Here is a 15,066-nt window from a genome sequence, read left to right as displayed (position 1 = left end):
CTAAAAGATAATCAGCAGCGACACAAAAACAGACGTGCACAATGAAGTGACCCAAGTCAAATCTAAAAGACAGAAAACACTTTTTATACAGCTAATCAATAATAAAATAAGAGTTTAGACCATTTGAGCTTTTACTTACGGAAACATCTGGGTGCATTGTTGAACAAAGAAATCCTCTTCACCACCTCCACCTGAGGACCAGAGTCCACTCTGGCTGCACATCCAACCCGTGTGCTGTCGTCATGGAGACCTGACAGCACAGCTGTGGTGGTGACGGTGACTGTATTGTTGGTGTTGGTGACTGTGACGGTGTTGTGTTGTGACAAGTGGAGGTGTTGTTGTGGAACAGTCAGAGTTACAGTGGGAGCAGGTCGACCTGTGGCTGAACACGACACAAGTGACTCTTCAGGAGACTTTGATCCTCTGACCTGAAGGACGGGTTCATGCAGCTCTGCACACACAACAAGAACCATCAGAGACTCCAAGATGAACTGGTTCAAACTGGGATGCTGACAGCTTCTTACCATAGACATGGACGCAGGTTTTGTTTGATAGACCGCCATGAGGGTAGGTGGTAAAAACACAGAGATAACACCCTCCATCCTGCTCAGTTACGTTCCTGATAACTACTGAGTTGTTCTGCAGTCCAAGATATTCAAACTGAACGTTTTTCCGAAAGTCGGGATTCACCCTTGCACCAAAGTGTGGGTTGTAGGCGGCCATATTCACTGATCCAGCAGGTGAAGATTTCTCCCATGAGACTTGAATGAGATTGGTTTTAAAACCATTATTTTCCAGAAGCTGACAGCTGAGGAGAACATCTCCCCCTGTTGTTGCCCACACACTCAGCTGTGTTTGTATCACAGCTGCCAGACCTGCTGGATGGAAATACAGCAGCTGTTAGAGGCAGAAAAAAAAAAGAACTGTTAATGAATCTGAAGCATTTGGATTTATTTTAGCTGAATGTTTTAGCTTCTTAAGACTGAACTAATTTAAACTAGAGAAATTGCATTTGCTGCGAAAATGCAATGTGGATGCTTATTGCGGAAGAACTTGCTGAAAAACAGCTGAAATTAGCTAAAAAGTGCTAAAATGTAGCTGAAATTGAAGAACAAGCCAAAGTTAGCAGAAGAAAGCAGAAAGAACACATATCTGCTAAATTAGATTTGAATAAGCAGAAATAATCACAAAAATTAGGAAACTAGCTAAAAATGCTGAGATTAGCAACAAAAAATAGCTGAAAGGTAGCTGAAAAGGCAGAAAGAAGCTTAAAAATCCAAGAGAAAGTGGAAGAAATTATCTAAAAAAATAGTGGAATTAGTTGAAAAAGCTCAATTTAGCACAAAACAGCTAAAAAGTAGCTGGAAAAGCAGAAAAAAATGAAAATAGAAGAAAAAAACTGAAAGGAGCTGAAAGGAGCATAATGAAGTTAGGCTGAAATTAACAGAAATTACCACAAAAAAATTGAATTTATCTGAAAACAGCTGAAAAAAAATGCTAAAAGAAAGTAGCTGAAAAGGTAGAACAAGCTTAAATTAGCAGAACAAAACTTAAAGAGAACATATGCCCAGTGAAAGAAAGCCTGAAAGAAGCCGAAATGATCACTAAAACTTGGATATTATCTGAAAAAAGATTAAATTAGCATAAACCAGCTGAAAAGTAGCTAACATTTTCAGAAATAATCTTAAATTACAAGAAGGAAGTAGAGAGAGAACATTTTTGCTGAATTAGGCTGAAAACAAGTTAAACTTAGTGCAAAAATGTGGAATCAGCCAAAAAAGCTAAATGTTGCATAAAAAAGAGCTAAATAGTAGCTAAAATAGCTGAAAAAGCTGAGAGGTGCATAAATTAGCTGAAATTATCAGAAATAAGTTACAAGAAGCACAAACATGTTGTAGTTAGCTGAACGAATATAAAATTATCACAAAACAGCTGAAAAAAAACAGCTGAAAGTAGCTGAAAAAATGTTTGAATTTGCACAAAGAAGCTGAAAGAAACTGAAGCAGAACAAAATGTGAAAGGAGCAGTGAAGAGTTGTAAACAGATCTAAAGCTCTAAAGGATGTAAAATGAGCTCAATTTATTTATGATTTTAAAAAAATGGCAGCAAAGGCTAAATATTTCAAAAAGCTAAAGCTGCACCGATATCAAAAGTCATAGCATCCTTCTCTATAAAGGAGCTGAATGTTTTAATTTATGATTTGTTGCCATAGCACAAAAACTGTGGAACGAGAAAGACGCCGAAAAGCGTACAGAAGAAAAATGGATCACAATAGTGTGAATGCTTCGTAAACATTCATAGTACAACTGCGTAAAACATAAATTTAAAACCTGCTGTTTTTATTGTAACACAACTACTAGCATGCTGAAGCATCTAGCTTACCTTTTGGAGAGACTCCAACAACAAGAAGCAGACAAAAGAATTCCCTGTGTAGCCTCATTACAGCAAGAGGTGAAGCTGAAGTCCAACAGCAGATCCTTGTGGGGTTAAATGTGACTTTCTATTATTGACATAAAGTAGTCTGTCATTTGTGAGTAACGGCATATAAATGACACAAAAAGCACAGTGACCGAGTTTTTGTTCTACAGATTGGAAAATACATTGAACATAATACTTTCAATTTTGTAGAAAAGTGAAGTGAAAGAAGATTTTGCTGAATAGCTGCTTTTTGTGTGACCAAACTTGGGAATGTCCAGTCTGTAAAAAGGGATTTGACTCCTTCTTACATCACGTTATACCAAAACCTGACCACAAGCTCATAAAGAAATGTAAACTCTGGAATAATCATAATTTAAATAACAATACATGTTGAAGTAAACACATATAATACGTATTATTTACCTCATTTGCTAATGTGAAATTCCATCAATTTTTCCTGATGAGTGGTCTCTCCTGGACCAGAACCATTCACTGGTCTACCACTTCTGTACTTGCTGCCTCTTGGCCAGGTTGCCATTGAAAATGACAATTTGCTCTCAACGAACTAACCTGGTTAAACAAAGGCCAAATAAATAAAATTATATTTGCTCAATAACATCTCTTCTCCATCTTCTACCACCTACTCAGGTTGCAGAGGCAACAGGTACAAGAGAGAAATCTAGACATCCCTAACATCTTTTAAATCTTGTCGTGTGAACTTTATATATTTATACATAAGGTTGATGTGGATACAGGTTGGCTTTCTTGGACTGTGAGGTCTCAGTTTCTGATAGAGGACATTTGCAAACTGAGGTGTACCGCAAACCCACACCTACAGACCAGTATTTGCAGTTTGACTCCCATCACCCTTTGGAGCACAAGTTAGGAGTCATCAGAACTCTGTATCACAGAGCAGACAGCGTCCCCACTAACTCAGGAGCCAGGCAGAAGGAGAAATCCCACACAAGACAGGCTCTAGAGCAATGTGAATATCCTAACTGGGCCTTCCTGAAAGCAGAGAAGAAACCCAAACAGGACTCCAGTCAGCCAACAAGTGAAAAGGAGGAACCCAGACCAGTGGCCATTCCATATGTTGAGGGAGTATTAGAGAAACTGAGATCTTACATCGGGGAAACTAAACAGCCACTGGCCAAAAGGATGGACCAGCACAGAAGAGCAACATCATCAGGCCAGGACTCTGTGGTCTACACTCATCTCCAGGCCAGTGGTCACTCTTTCAGGGATGAAGATGTTCACATCCTGGATAGAGAGGAACAATGGTTTGAGAGAGGAGTAAAGGAGGCCATCTTTGTGAAAAGAAACCGTCCATCATAAAACAGGAGTGGAGGCCTCCGGGTTCAATTGTCCCCCTCTTACAATGCTGTTATTGCTAGTATCACTAGCACAGTGAGTGAAGAATTTATCTGACAGACAGCTCACCCAGCCAGAGACAGAGATTCTTGCCAGGGGACTGAACTTTGCGGTTGCACCAAGTAGAATTCCTCTGGTGGAGATGATCATAGCTACTGAGTCAGCCATCCGCAACAACAAAATTAAAGAGGCTGAAGCAGAACAGCTCAGAATCAAAGTTTCATCCTGCCTCAGCAATGCCAAACCACCACCTTCCAACATCAGTAGAGAGGAGAGGGATGCACTCACCACTCTTAGCAAGGACAAAAACATCATCATTCTCCCAGCAGACAAAGGAAGGTGCACAGTGATTTTGAACCAGAAAGACTATCATGAGAAAGTTATGACACTCCTTAGTGACTTAAACACTTATGAACCTCTGAAAAGAGATCCAGGAAGTGGTTACAAGAAGAAGTTAATAGATTGCCTGAAAATTTTGGAGCAGGACAAGGCTATTGACCGTATTCTGTACCACAGACTGTACCCAGGGGAGGCCACACCTAGTCTGTATGGTTTACCTAAAATCCACAAACAAGGTGTACCTTTAAGACCTATTGTTAGCATGATTAACTCTGTCACTTACAATGTTTCCAAATATCTGGCGTCTGTACTCATCCCTTTAGTTGGCAGCTCAGAACACCACATACAGAACACCATGGACTTTGTGGATAAGGTGAGGGATGTCATCATGGAGACTGATGAAACAATGGTCTCTTTTGATGTCACATCACTCTTTACGTGCATTCCTGTTGATGATGCAGTAGAGGTGGTCAGTTTAAAATTAAAATCAGACACCACTCTGAGCAGCAGGACCACGCTTTCCACAGAACAACTGTGTCAACTCTTGAAACTGTGCCTGCAGTCAACCTACTTCACATATGGGGAGCAATATTATAGGCAGAAACATGGGTGTGCTATGGGGTCTCCAGTTTCTCCTATTGTTGCCAACCTGTACATGGAGGAGGTAGAAAAGAGAGCCTTGACGTCCTTTTCAGGGACACCACCAAGTCATTGGTTCAGGTATGTTGACGACACCTGGGTTAAAATCAAATTTCAGGAAGTCCAACATTTTACTGACCACATCATCTCTGTGGATAAATACATCAAGTTCACACGAGAAGATGAAAAAAATGGCAGGTTGGCTTTCTTGGACTGTGAGGTCTCAGTCTCTGATAGAGGACAATTGCAAACCGAGGTGTATCGCAAACCCACCCACACAGACCAGTATTTGCAGTTTGACTCCCATCACCCTTTGGAGCACAAGTTAGGAGTCATCAGGACTCTGTATCACAGAGCAGACAGAGTCCCCACTAGCTCAGGAGCCAGGCAGAAGGAGAAATCCCACACAAGACAGGCTCTAGAGCAATGTGGATATCCTAACTGGGCCTTTCTGAAAGCAGAGAAGAAACCCAAACAGGACTCCAGTCAGCCATCAGGTGAAAAGGAGGAACCCAGACCCAGACCAGTGGTCATTCCATATATTGAGGGAGTATCAGAGAAACTGAGACGTTTATTTTCTAAACATAACGTCCCAGTGGCTTTTAAACCCAAAAATACATTACGGCAAAGACTGGTTCATCCCAAAGATCCAGTCCCCCGGCACAAACAGAGCAATGTTGTGTATGCTGTTCAGTGTCAGGAGGGCCGTGATCAGTCTTACATCGGGGAAACAAAACAGCCACTGGCCAAAAGGATGGACCAGCACAGAAGATCAACATCATCAGGCCAGGACTCTGCGGTCTACACTCATCTCTAGGCCAGCGGTCACTCTTTCAGGGATGAAGATGTTCACATCCTGGACAGAGAGGAACGATGGTTTGAGAGAGGAGTAAAGGAGGCCATCTTTGTGAAAAGAAATCGTCCATCATTAAACAGGGGTGGAGGCCTCCGGGTTCAACTGTACCCCTCTTACAATGCTGTGATTGCTAGTATCACTCAGCCCTATGTGAACAGTAAACAGCCATCAGTGTGCTAATGATCCATTGTTAGGCTGATGGTCCTTCTTGAGCATGTGATCAGCTGGTTTTGGTTGTCAGCAGCAAAACTGGTTGATCCACTCTGAGAAGGTGCTATTTAAGAGACTGAGCTGAATACAGCACCTCAGATTGAGGAAGTCTCTCGAATGAGAGACGAAACGTTTCTACATGTTTTTGTTGTTTTGCTTTGTTTCGGTTTTTTGTGAATGTCCAGAGGACCAGATTTAACTTTTTTAGATTTTTCTACTTGGATTATTGAGCATGCATCAGGATATTTTACACAAAATATATTTGAAACGAGTTACGGTAAATATAACCTTACATTTAGAGATCATCAGCACATAAAAAACATCCAGGACACCGATGCTTGCCATTGTAAGTCTGCTAAGGCTGGTACATGTAAACTTGAGAACAATGCTGTGACTTCCTTTTGTGGAAATCCTCCAACAACCAAAGACAATAAAGACAGAATGGATTGTTTCCACTTCTGATTTGCTTTCTCAGAATCCACCGCAGCCCTAAAAACATCAGGTGAAGCCGTTTCATGGGGAGGAAATGATTTCTTCCCTTGCTGACTATAAATTTGCTCATTTACACAGAAATGACTGGTATCTAATCATCGTGGAAGATTCATTTTATTCAAGCGACAAACGAAAAATACAGAATAGCACTTTATATAAGAGTTGCGAAATTAAAACCTATGCTATTAAGTAAAATAAATTAACTCTTCCTGTATGTTTCTGATAGTCGGTCTTCAAGCTTGCACACATCTCAGGAGGGACTTTGGCCGATTCCTCTTCACAAAAACTCAAGGTCAAGGTGTCTTTACTGTCATTCACACCACATGTGGTACAAATGGTGGGACGAAACTATGTACACAGGGTCCCAGTTACATCCAACAAAAATACAAACTGTAAAGAAACACAGTAATAAGATCTAAGGCATGAACTAAGAAATACGTGAAACTAAGAATATACTAAGCACTAATAGTACAAAACAATGTGCCAAACAGCAGCACGAACATGAGTCTGTGTGAGTTGACGACGAATGAACACAGCAACATGAAATAAATCAGCAGCATGAGATCAGCAGCAGCACATATCAACAATCAAGTGGCATTACAGTGATATTTTTTTTTTCACAGTGATAATCCGATCTAGATATTCATGAGTCTAACAGCTTCAGGGTAGAAGCTGTTCCTCAGCCTAGTGGTTCTGCACTTAATGCTCTTCAACCTTCTGCCTGAAAGAAGCAGGGCAAAAATTGTGCGTGCTGGGTGAGTGGGGTCCTTCATGATGCAGGTGGCCCTCTTCCTGCATCTGGAGGTGTAGATGTCTGGGAAGAGGGCCACCTGCATCATGAACTCTCCAAATCCCTTGAATTTCTTGTCTATCGCTTAGCAACTCGAACCTTTGGCTCTCTTCATAAAGTGTTTCTGGGTAAAGGTGCTTTGGCTCTTTGACTACCACACAAATATTTAGCTTGATATCAGTGAAATCAACAGTTAAAGCCAGTTTTGAGTTTGCTAAAGCTGTATTGATGTGGCATTTGTCAGCAGGCGGTGAATGTCTTTTCTACTTGCGTCAAGTCAAAAGAAAAATTCAAACAAAGAAACAAACAAAAAAAAAAAACATTAATTTCAACAAAACAAAAAGAGGCCAACTCATAACTCCAATATTCCTGATCATTCTGAGACTGAAACTGTAAATGGTCTTTGATACACAATTTAGACAAAGGTTTTGACAGGTACAAGTGGTGGGTTACATATTTTGTAAAGAGGGTTTTTATTAAATTGAATCCATTTTCCCTTTTTATATTGATTTTTCCTTTCTTGTTATGTATTGCATACATTTTATTACATGTACATAATTTCCTCCATTTGTTCCCTCCAAAAATAGGATAAACAACCACATGACAGGTGGTTTTAAATACAATTGTATTTTTCCCGCCACATTTTTGAGTATTTCATGTTGTTCTTTTCGGCAGCATGGTAGCACAATTGGTAGAGCTGCTGCCTCTCAGCAAGCAGGTCCCTGGTTCAAATCCCGGTCCGGAGGCCTTTCTGGGTGGAGTTTGCATGTTCTCTCCGTGCATGCGTTGGGTTTTCTCCGGGTACTCCGGTTTCCTCCCACAGACCAAAAACATGCATGTTAGACTGATTGGTAGCTCTGAATTGTCCCTAGGTGTGAGTTGGAGAGTGAATGGTTGTTTGTCTCGTTTGTCTCTATGTGGCCCTGTGATGGACTTGCAACCCATCCAGGGTGTACCCCGCCCCTCGCACAGTGATTGCCGGACATGGGCACCGGCGACCACCGTGACCTAAAATGGAAGAAGCAGGTAAAAGATAATGGATGGATGGATGTTGTTCTTTTCTTCTGATGAGCTTCATCACTCATTTCAGACTTCTCCAAACAGTTGTTTTCTGAAGAAATGTGATGATGTTGGTCTCTTGTTCTCTGGAAGTTTCTTGGTAGATGACCTAAGTCTGACGCTCTCGTTCTCCTGGTGGACCAAGGCTGTTTTGATCCTTTAAATAAAAACATCAAATATTAAATCCGTGCCACAAACGTACCCTGTATTATGTTCAACGGCTACATCGCTCTGTAGGATGATAAAAAGAACTGCAGAGGAAACTGGTCTGTGTTCAAAGATCATAATGGAAATTAAAAGACTAAAAGGTTGTTAGGAAGCAAGAAATGGACAAACAGGGACAGATTCAAACATCTTAAAAGTAGCAAAAATAGACACAAAATACAGAAAGTTCTTACTCAGTTTCATCTTGAATTGGTTTTTGAGGAGTTTTGATATTTTCATGGTCACTGATTGGAAGAGAAGCGTTTAAATGTTTATTATGTAAGATCCGTTTCACCCCTTAAGGTCAGAAAATCATTAACACCAAGATTTTGAAGTCACAATGAAACATAAACTTCAATGACATTAAACAATACCTGTCTTTGTTTCTTTTATAAAGTATGAACGCACAAACAGATACTATGATGATGAAGATCACTGGGAATACGACATAAATCCAGGTGAAATCTGATGCTGAAAAAGAAGTCAAAATGTTAAATGGGCCAACATTAAAAATGAAGAAAATCCTAATTTAAGCCAGAAGAAAAGTACTTTGTTCATTAGACTCATCAGAGCAAAACCATACCGGGTCGGTCGAGGCCCGGGTAAACAACGACCGCCACCGGTGCTGTTGACAAACAGGGTGCCGGTGGAAATTGTGCTAGTGTTAGTCGAAGACCACGAGGAGGGAAACGTGTCTGAAGACAGAGGAGAAGAGGAAAGTGAAGAGTGTAGGACTGAGGGTTGCAACTCTAAATATGTGGACAATGACAGGCAAAGGTAGAGAGCTGGCTGACATGATGCAGAGAAGGAAGGTAGATGTTTAATTTATCCAAGAGACCAAGTGGAAGGGCAGCAAGGCTCGCAGCATTGGAGCAGGGTTCAAACTGTTTTACCATGGTGTGGCTAGAAAGAGAAATGGAGTAGGGGTGGTCCTAAAGGAGGAGTTGGCAAAAGAGGTATTGTTATTTTATTATTATTATCTAATTAACTTTTTTTTTTTTTTTTTTTTTTTATTATAATCTTATTAACTCTTTTTTTTTTTCTTTTTTTTTAACTCTTTGTGTTTTATTTCCAGTCTGGGACAGAGAGAGCAGCTGAGTCTTCTCCCTCTTCAGAGAAATCCACCAGAGGTCACCTCCAGCAATGTGTCTGTGATGAATGAACTCTGAACTTTTCCCGTGACCTGTCCCACCTGTGGGAGCAGGTCCAAGAAGAGGTTGTGAGTAATGAGGCCAAATCCAGCCACATTGCAAAATTAGCAAAGCTCTACCTCTTTATTCCTGCTACTGTTGTTAGTGAGCGGTTTTCTCCACCGCTGGAGATATTCACTGCAACGAGATCTGTGGTTTTGTCAGAAAATGTGGACAAGTTCGTCTTTTTGGCCAAAAACTTAAAACTTGATTAGTTAGATTGTAAACTGTTTGTTTCTTCTTATTGTTCTGGCTCTGACTGTTATTGTATTTATTAAAATTGTTATTATTGTTTGTACAGTTTATTTATTATAAAGAGTGCTGTTTATTTAAAATATCATCCAAATGGGTCGCCTTTATTTATTTTTATACAAACGTATTGTTTACTTGGCATATTTTCAAAATAAACGTTTTGTAAATCTTCATTTTGTCTTTTTTTTTTTTTTACAGAAATTAACCAAACCAAGCCCTCCTTGAAACTGAACCGAACCGAAAAGTAATTTTAGCGTACCGTTACACCCCTAGAAGTTAGTAGGACATGATGACATACCAGTGGAGGTTTGGAAATGTCTTGGAGAGATGGCGGTGAGGTTTTTGACTCAAATATTCAATGTACAGAGTTGTAGCAACTACAGGAGAATTTAGTTGATGAGCCACACAATGAAAATCTGGAAGAGAGTTGTGGAAGCAAGACTTAGACGAGAGGTGACGGTGAGCAGCAGGATGGTTTCATGCTGAGAAAGAGCACCACAGATGCCATCTTTGCTTTGAGAATGCTGATGAAGATGTACAGAGAGGGTCAGAAAGAACTCCATTGTGTGGATTTAGAAAAAGCATAAGAAGGGTGCCGAGGGAGGAGTTGTGATATTGCATGAGGAAATCTGGAGTGGCAGAGAAGTATGTTCGATTGGTACCGGACATGTGTGAGGACAGCAGGACAGTGGCGAGATGTGCTGTAGGAGTGACAGATAGCTTCATGGTGGAGGTGGGAGTGCATCAAGGATCGGCTCTGAGCCCCTTTTTGTTTGCTCTGGTGATGGACCGACCAACAGATGAGGTCAGGCAGGAATCCCATGGACTATGATGCTTGCAGATGACATTGGAATCTGTGGTGAGAACAGGGAACAGGTGTAAGAGAAATTGGAGAGGTGGATGTAAGCACTTGAAAGAAGAGGAATGAAAGTCAGCCGTAGTAAGACAGATCACATGTGTGTGAATGAGAGGGAGGCCAGTGGAACAGTGAGGCTACAAGGAGCAGAGGTCACAAAGGTGCAGGACTTCAAGTACTTGGGGTCCACTGTCCAGGAAAATGGGGAATGTGGTAAAGAGGTGAAGAAGAGAGTCCAGGAAAGATGGAGTGGATGGAGAAAAGTTTCCATAGTGATTAGTGACAAAAGGGTGTCAACAATGGAGATGTTGAGGTTCTCCATAGGAGTGACAAGGATGGATAAGATTAGGAATGAGTTCATCAGAGATACAGCACAGGTTGAACAACTGGGAGATAAAGTTAGAGACCAGACTGAGATGGTTTGGACATGTCCAGAGGAGGGACAGTGGGTATATTGGTAGAAGGATGTTAGAAATGCAGCTGCCAGGAAAAAGACAAAGAAGAGATACATGGATGCAGTTAGACAGGACAGAGAGGTAGTTGGAGTGAGGACAGAGGATGCAGAGGACAGAGTGAGATGGAGGAGGATGACTCGCTGTGGCGACCCCTGAAGAGGGAAAAACCAAAAGAAGGAGAAGAAGTTGTTGAAACAGTTCCTCACCATCATCAGACGTCGGTCTGAGCTCAGTAATCCTCTTCACCACCTCCACTTGAGGACCAAAGTCCACTTTGGCTGCACATGCAACCTGTATGTATGTATCCTGAAAGCTGTCGTCATGGAGACCTGACAGCACAGCTGTGGTGGTGACAGTGACTGTATTGTTGGTGTTGGTGACTGTGACGGTGTTGTGTTGTGACAAGTGCAGGTGTTGTTGTGGAGCAGTCAGAGTTACAGTGGGAGCAGGTCGACCTGTGGCTGAACACGACACAAGTGACTCTTCAGGAGACTTTGATCTTCTGACCTGAAGGACGGGTTCATGCAGCTCTGCACACACAACAAGAACCATCAGAGACTCCAAGATGAACTGGTTCAAACTGGGATGCTGACAGCTTCTTACCATAGACATGGACGCAGGTTTTGTTTGATAGACCGCCATGAGGGTAGGTGGTAAAAACACAGAGATAACACCCTCCATCCTGCTCAGTTACGTTCCTGATAACTATTGAGTTGTTCTGCAGTCCAGCTTCTTTAAACTGAACTTTACCTTCAAACTCAAGATTCACTGTTTCACCATTGAATTTCTCATAGGAGCCAATATTTATCTCTTTGCCCTCAAATATTTTCTGCCAGGTAACCTGATAGACCATTGTAGTCTCCAGGAGCTGACAGAAGAGACGAGCGTCTTCTCCGGCTGCAGCTGCAACATTTGGATGTGTTTGTATCACTGCTGTCACACCTGCAGGAAACATCATGTCAGATTAAATCTCATCTAAACGTGTTTGAGAACTTTTAATGTACTGCCCAACATTTTTCAGTCAGGTCATCTGGACACTTTTTTTTTTTTTTGTGCTGAAACGTTTCACCTTCCATCCAGAAGGCTTCATCACTCAAGGAAACGCACAACACAAAACTGATTCTTCCCCCCCAAACAGCTTACTCTAAAGTGGAACAAACCAGTTATGTTGGTGCTAAGATGGTCTCTTTGGCACGCCCCCTCCTCCAGTGCCGGCCCTCTCCCTCGCCGACAGTCATGTCAAACTGGTTCAAAACCAACAAAGTCCATGCTCAATAATCCAGGTATACAATCCAACAATTTTCAGTCAGGTTATCTGGACAGTTTCTTTTTTTTTTTGTGCTGAAACGTTTCACCTTCCATCCAGAAGGCTTCATCAGTCAAGGAAACACACAACACAAATGGAAGGTGATACGTTGCGCATGGACCGTAAAACCGTAAACCGTCATGTTGCAGAGCAGCTGCAGTTAAAACACAACTAGTAATTTAACATGTTTCATTAACTAAAACTGGCGACATGAAGTATTAATGTTGATAAATTGAGGTACAGAACAGTCAGATAACGCTTCACAATGGAGAAAAAGTGTCGCATTTGCATTAACTTACCGGAAAAACACGGAAAATTAACTACGTTTAATGCTGAACCCGCTGCTGTTTGGAACTCTTTGCCGGCTGCATGACCCACGTGACTTCCGCATTCCATTCTTTCTATGGGAGTCTATGGGAGTGTCGCAACTCTCTCTATACAGGGCTCTGACACTATTGTTTCAGGTGAACATCCTCCTAACGACATTTAAGTACAGTACTTCCTCCTTTTTTAAAAACACACACTCTGAGACATTTATTAACCAACTCCAGCAACGTTGGCTGTGAGCCACCTTTGTTCTGACTCCATTTTAAATTACACATTTATCATTTTAAAATGAAACCAAACTGTCCAGCATAAAAAACAGGTCTATAATTACAGAACAGCAATAAAGCAAATCATATTCTGACTGTGAAATATTTATGTATAAAAAATGATCTACAACTGGATGAAACTCTTGTCTCTGTATTCCTTCTTACCTTTTAGAAACCCCCCGAAAGTAAAAAAGGAGTAAAGGAAACACTCCATGTGGCACCGGAGTCTTTTTTTAAATGTGGCGCCGAAAAAAAGAGAGAAAAAAAAAAAAAAAACGCTATGAACACGTACTGCGGTAAAGTGAGCCCTTTACCGCAGTAACCACGTAACCGCGTATCGGCGAGTTCAAAAAGTGTTGCTGGATATACGTCACAACTACTTCCTGTTTACTTCCGGTAATATGGGAACAAAACAAAACAAAAAAAAAAGGTAAAGAAAAACGCTTTTAAAATACAAATTGTGCTGTTAATTAACAATGAAACACCAAGTGAAAAAGGAACAATGTGAAATGTTTATAGATGTGATTTAATTAGAACACGTAATTTACCACATTAGTCCTAATCTGACATCGCCATCTAGCGGTCATATTGAAAACCTGCAGCACATTCAGGTTATTCTCATTGAGGAAATAAAAATTTTTTTCAGTCTGGATATTTAAACGAATCACTGAGTTTCTGCCTAAATGCAATCAGCCCACAATGCATGATTTTTAATTTGCATCGTATGTGGACTTATTAGGAAAGATAAAATAAATATGCCTAATACATGCGCACTTTGAAAAGAAAACCAAAATGTTCAACTTTACTTAAGTATTTATTCATGTTTTGTTATGAGCAGGTGAACATGGTGCTGAATTTTAATCAAAATATCGCAAAATTTTTTTTTTGTTTTTAATACATCAGATTAGACCGTGCATTTAGAAACTGCAGTTGTAGGCAGATCAAACCAGCGCGAAAAAATAGCATATCTGTGAAAGAACCTGCACAGTGTGGAACAATGTATGGCTTCCTATTGTTTCACATGGCTGGTTTCACAGAAACATGTTGGATAGTGGAAAAAAGTAACCATTTTTGTAGTTTTTCATGTCCTTTGTGATCTCAAATCTGCGTTAAAAGGTTACGATCGAAATTATTTTGATTTGCTGTACCGCTGTCCTCTCATCAGTGTTCACATGCTCAACTAAAAGCCTGGTTTTTACCATTTTATAATTGTGTGAGCTAATCTGAACAGGAAAAGGCGACCTTTAAAATTCATAAAAAAAAATCTACAAAAAGAAAAATCACATGAGCACTTGGACCAAAAAGAGCATCGATTTCCGTCGGGAGCAGAACTTTTTAAAAATATATATTTTTGGGACCACTTTAATAGGTTTAACTTTTGTAAACTGACCCTCGAGATGATAAGAATTCAACCATGAAAAGCACAGACTACAAGTTTACACTTTAATTAGTTGCAACACTTTAATTAGTTATTCTAAATAAATACATTCATAAATAAACATATTGTTTCTCGAAGTGGGATATTTATCTTATTGTCCAGCTTCACAGATTAGTAGTTGAGTTTTAGCAGTTTCAGGACAGAAAAAGCAACAAAAGACTGAACTACAAATGTTCTTGATTGCACATGCAGTAGATCATCAACAAAATACATTAAACCACACATGGAAATATAAACTCAAAATCTGCATTTAATAACCCAGTGAGAATATAACGGGCACTAATTACTTTTCATATGGATCATGTATTTGAGGTAACTGTTGCTGTTTGCTTAAAAAAAAAAATCTAAATAATATACTTATTATATGTAATAGTATTTTTTAAATCACCTTCCCCAATGTGGCTTTTATATTTTTGTCCCTGGCATAAAAAAACATTTTTAAACTTGAAAACATGAAAGCAGCAAAGTCTCAGTCTGACTTGAATCCGGTTTCTCTAGATTGTGTTGCCCAAACAGATCAGCTTGTTCTCCGCTTGCAGCAACCACGCTTCATTGACTCTGAAGCAAAAAGAGAAGCGGATCCAAGCCTCCACATTAT

General features: G+C 40.4%; 1 protein-coding gene across 1 annotated transcript; it reads right to left on the bottom strand.

The window, feature by feature from the left end:
- Positions 1-13,244, bottom strand: LOC119429088 (immunoglobulin superfamily member 10-like). Its single transcript, XM_037696806.1, has 6 exons — positions 13,196-13,244; positions 11,735-12,073; positions 11,338-11,661; positions 525-878; positions 140-451; positions 1-62 (listed from the first exon to the last, which is right to left on the bottom strand). Exons 1-6 carry the CDS (start codon positions 13,242-13,244, stop codon positions 1-3), a joined length of 1,440 nt encoding a protein of 479 aa, XP_037552734.1.
- Between the last annotated feature and the right edge of the window lie 1,822 nt (positions 13,245-15,066).

The sequence above is a fragment of the Nematolebias whitei genome, chromosome 23 (assembly GCF_014905685.2).
Source record: "Nematolebias whitei isolate Nwh7 chromosome 23, NemWhi1, whole genome shotgun sequence".
NCBI classification, from domain to species: domain Eukaryota; kingdom Metazoa; phylum Chordata; class Actinopteri; order Cyprinodontiformes; family Rivulidae; genus Nematolebias; species Nematolebias whitei.
Note: the sequence above shows the minus strand (reverse complement) of the source record. Positions and strands in the feature narration are given on the sequence as shown.

Excerpts from the sequence above, each read along its gene's own strand:
- LOC119429088 (XM_037696806.1), bottom strand. The coding sequence starts at position 13,244 with ATGGAGTGTTTCCTTTACTCCTTTTTTACTTTCGGGGGGTTTCTAAAA. Across the intron at positions 12,074-13,195 it reads TTTCGGGGGGTTTCTAAAAG|GTGTGACAGCAGTGATACAA; the intron begins GTAAGAAGGAAT and ends TGTTTCCTGCAG. Across the intron at positions 63-139 it reads CAATGCACCCAGATGTTTCC|ATTTGACTTGGGTCACTTCA; the intron begins GTAAGTAAAAGC and ends TCTGTCTTTTAG.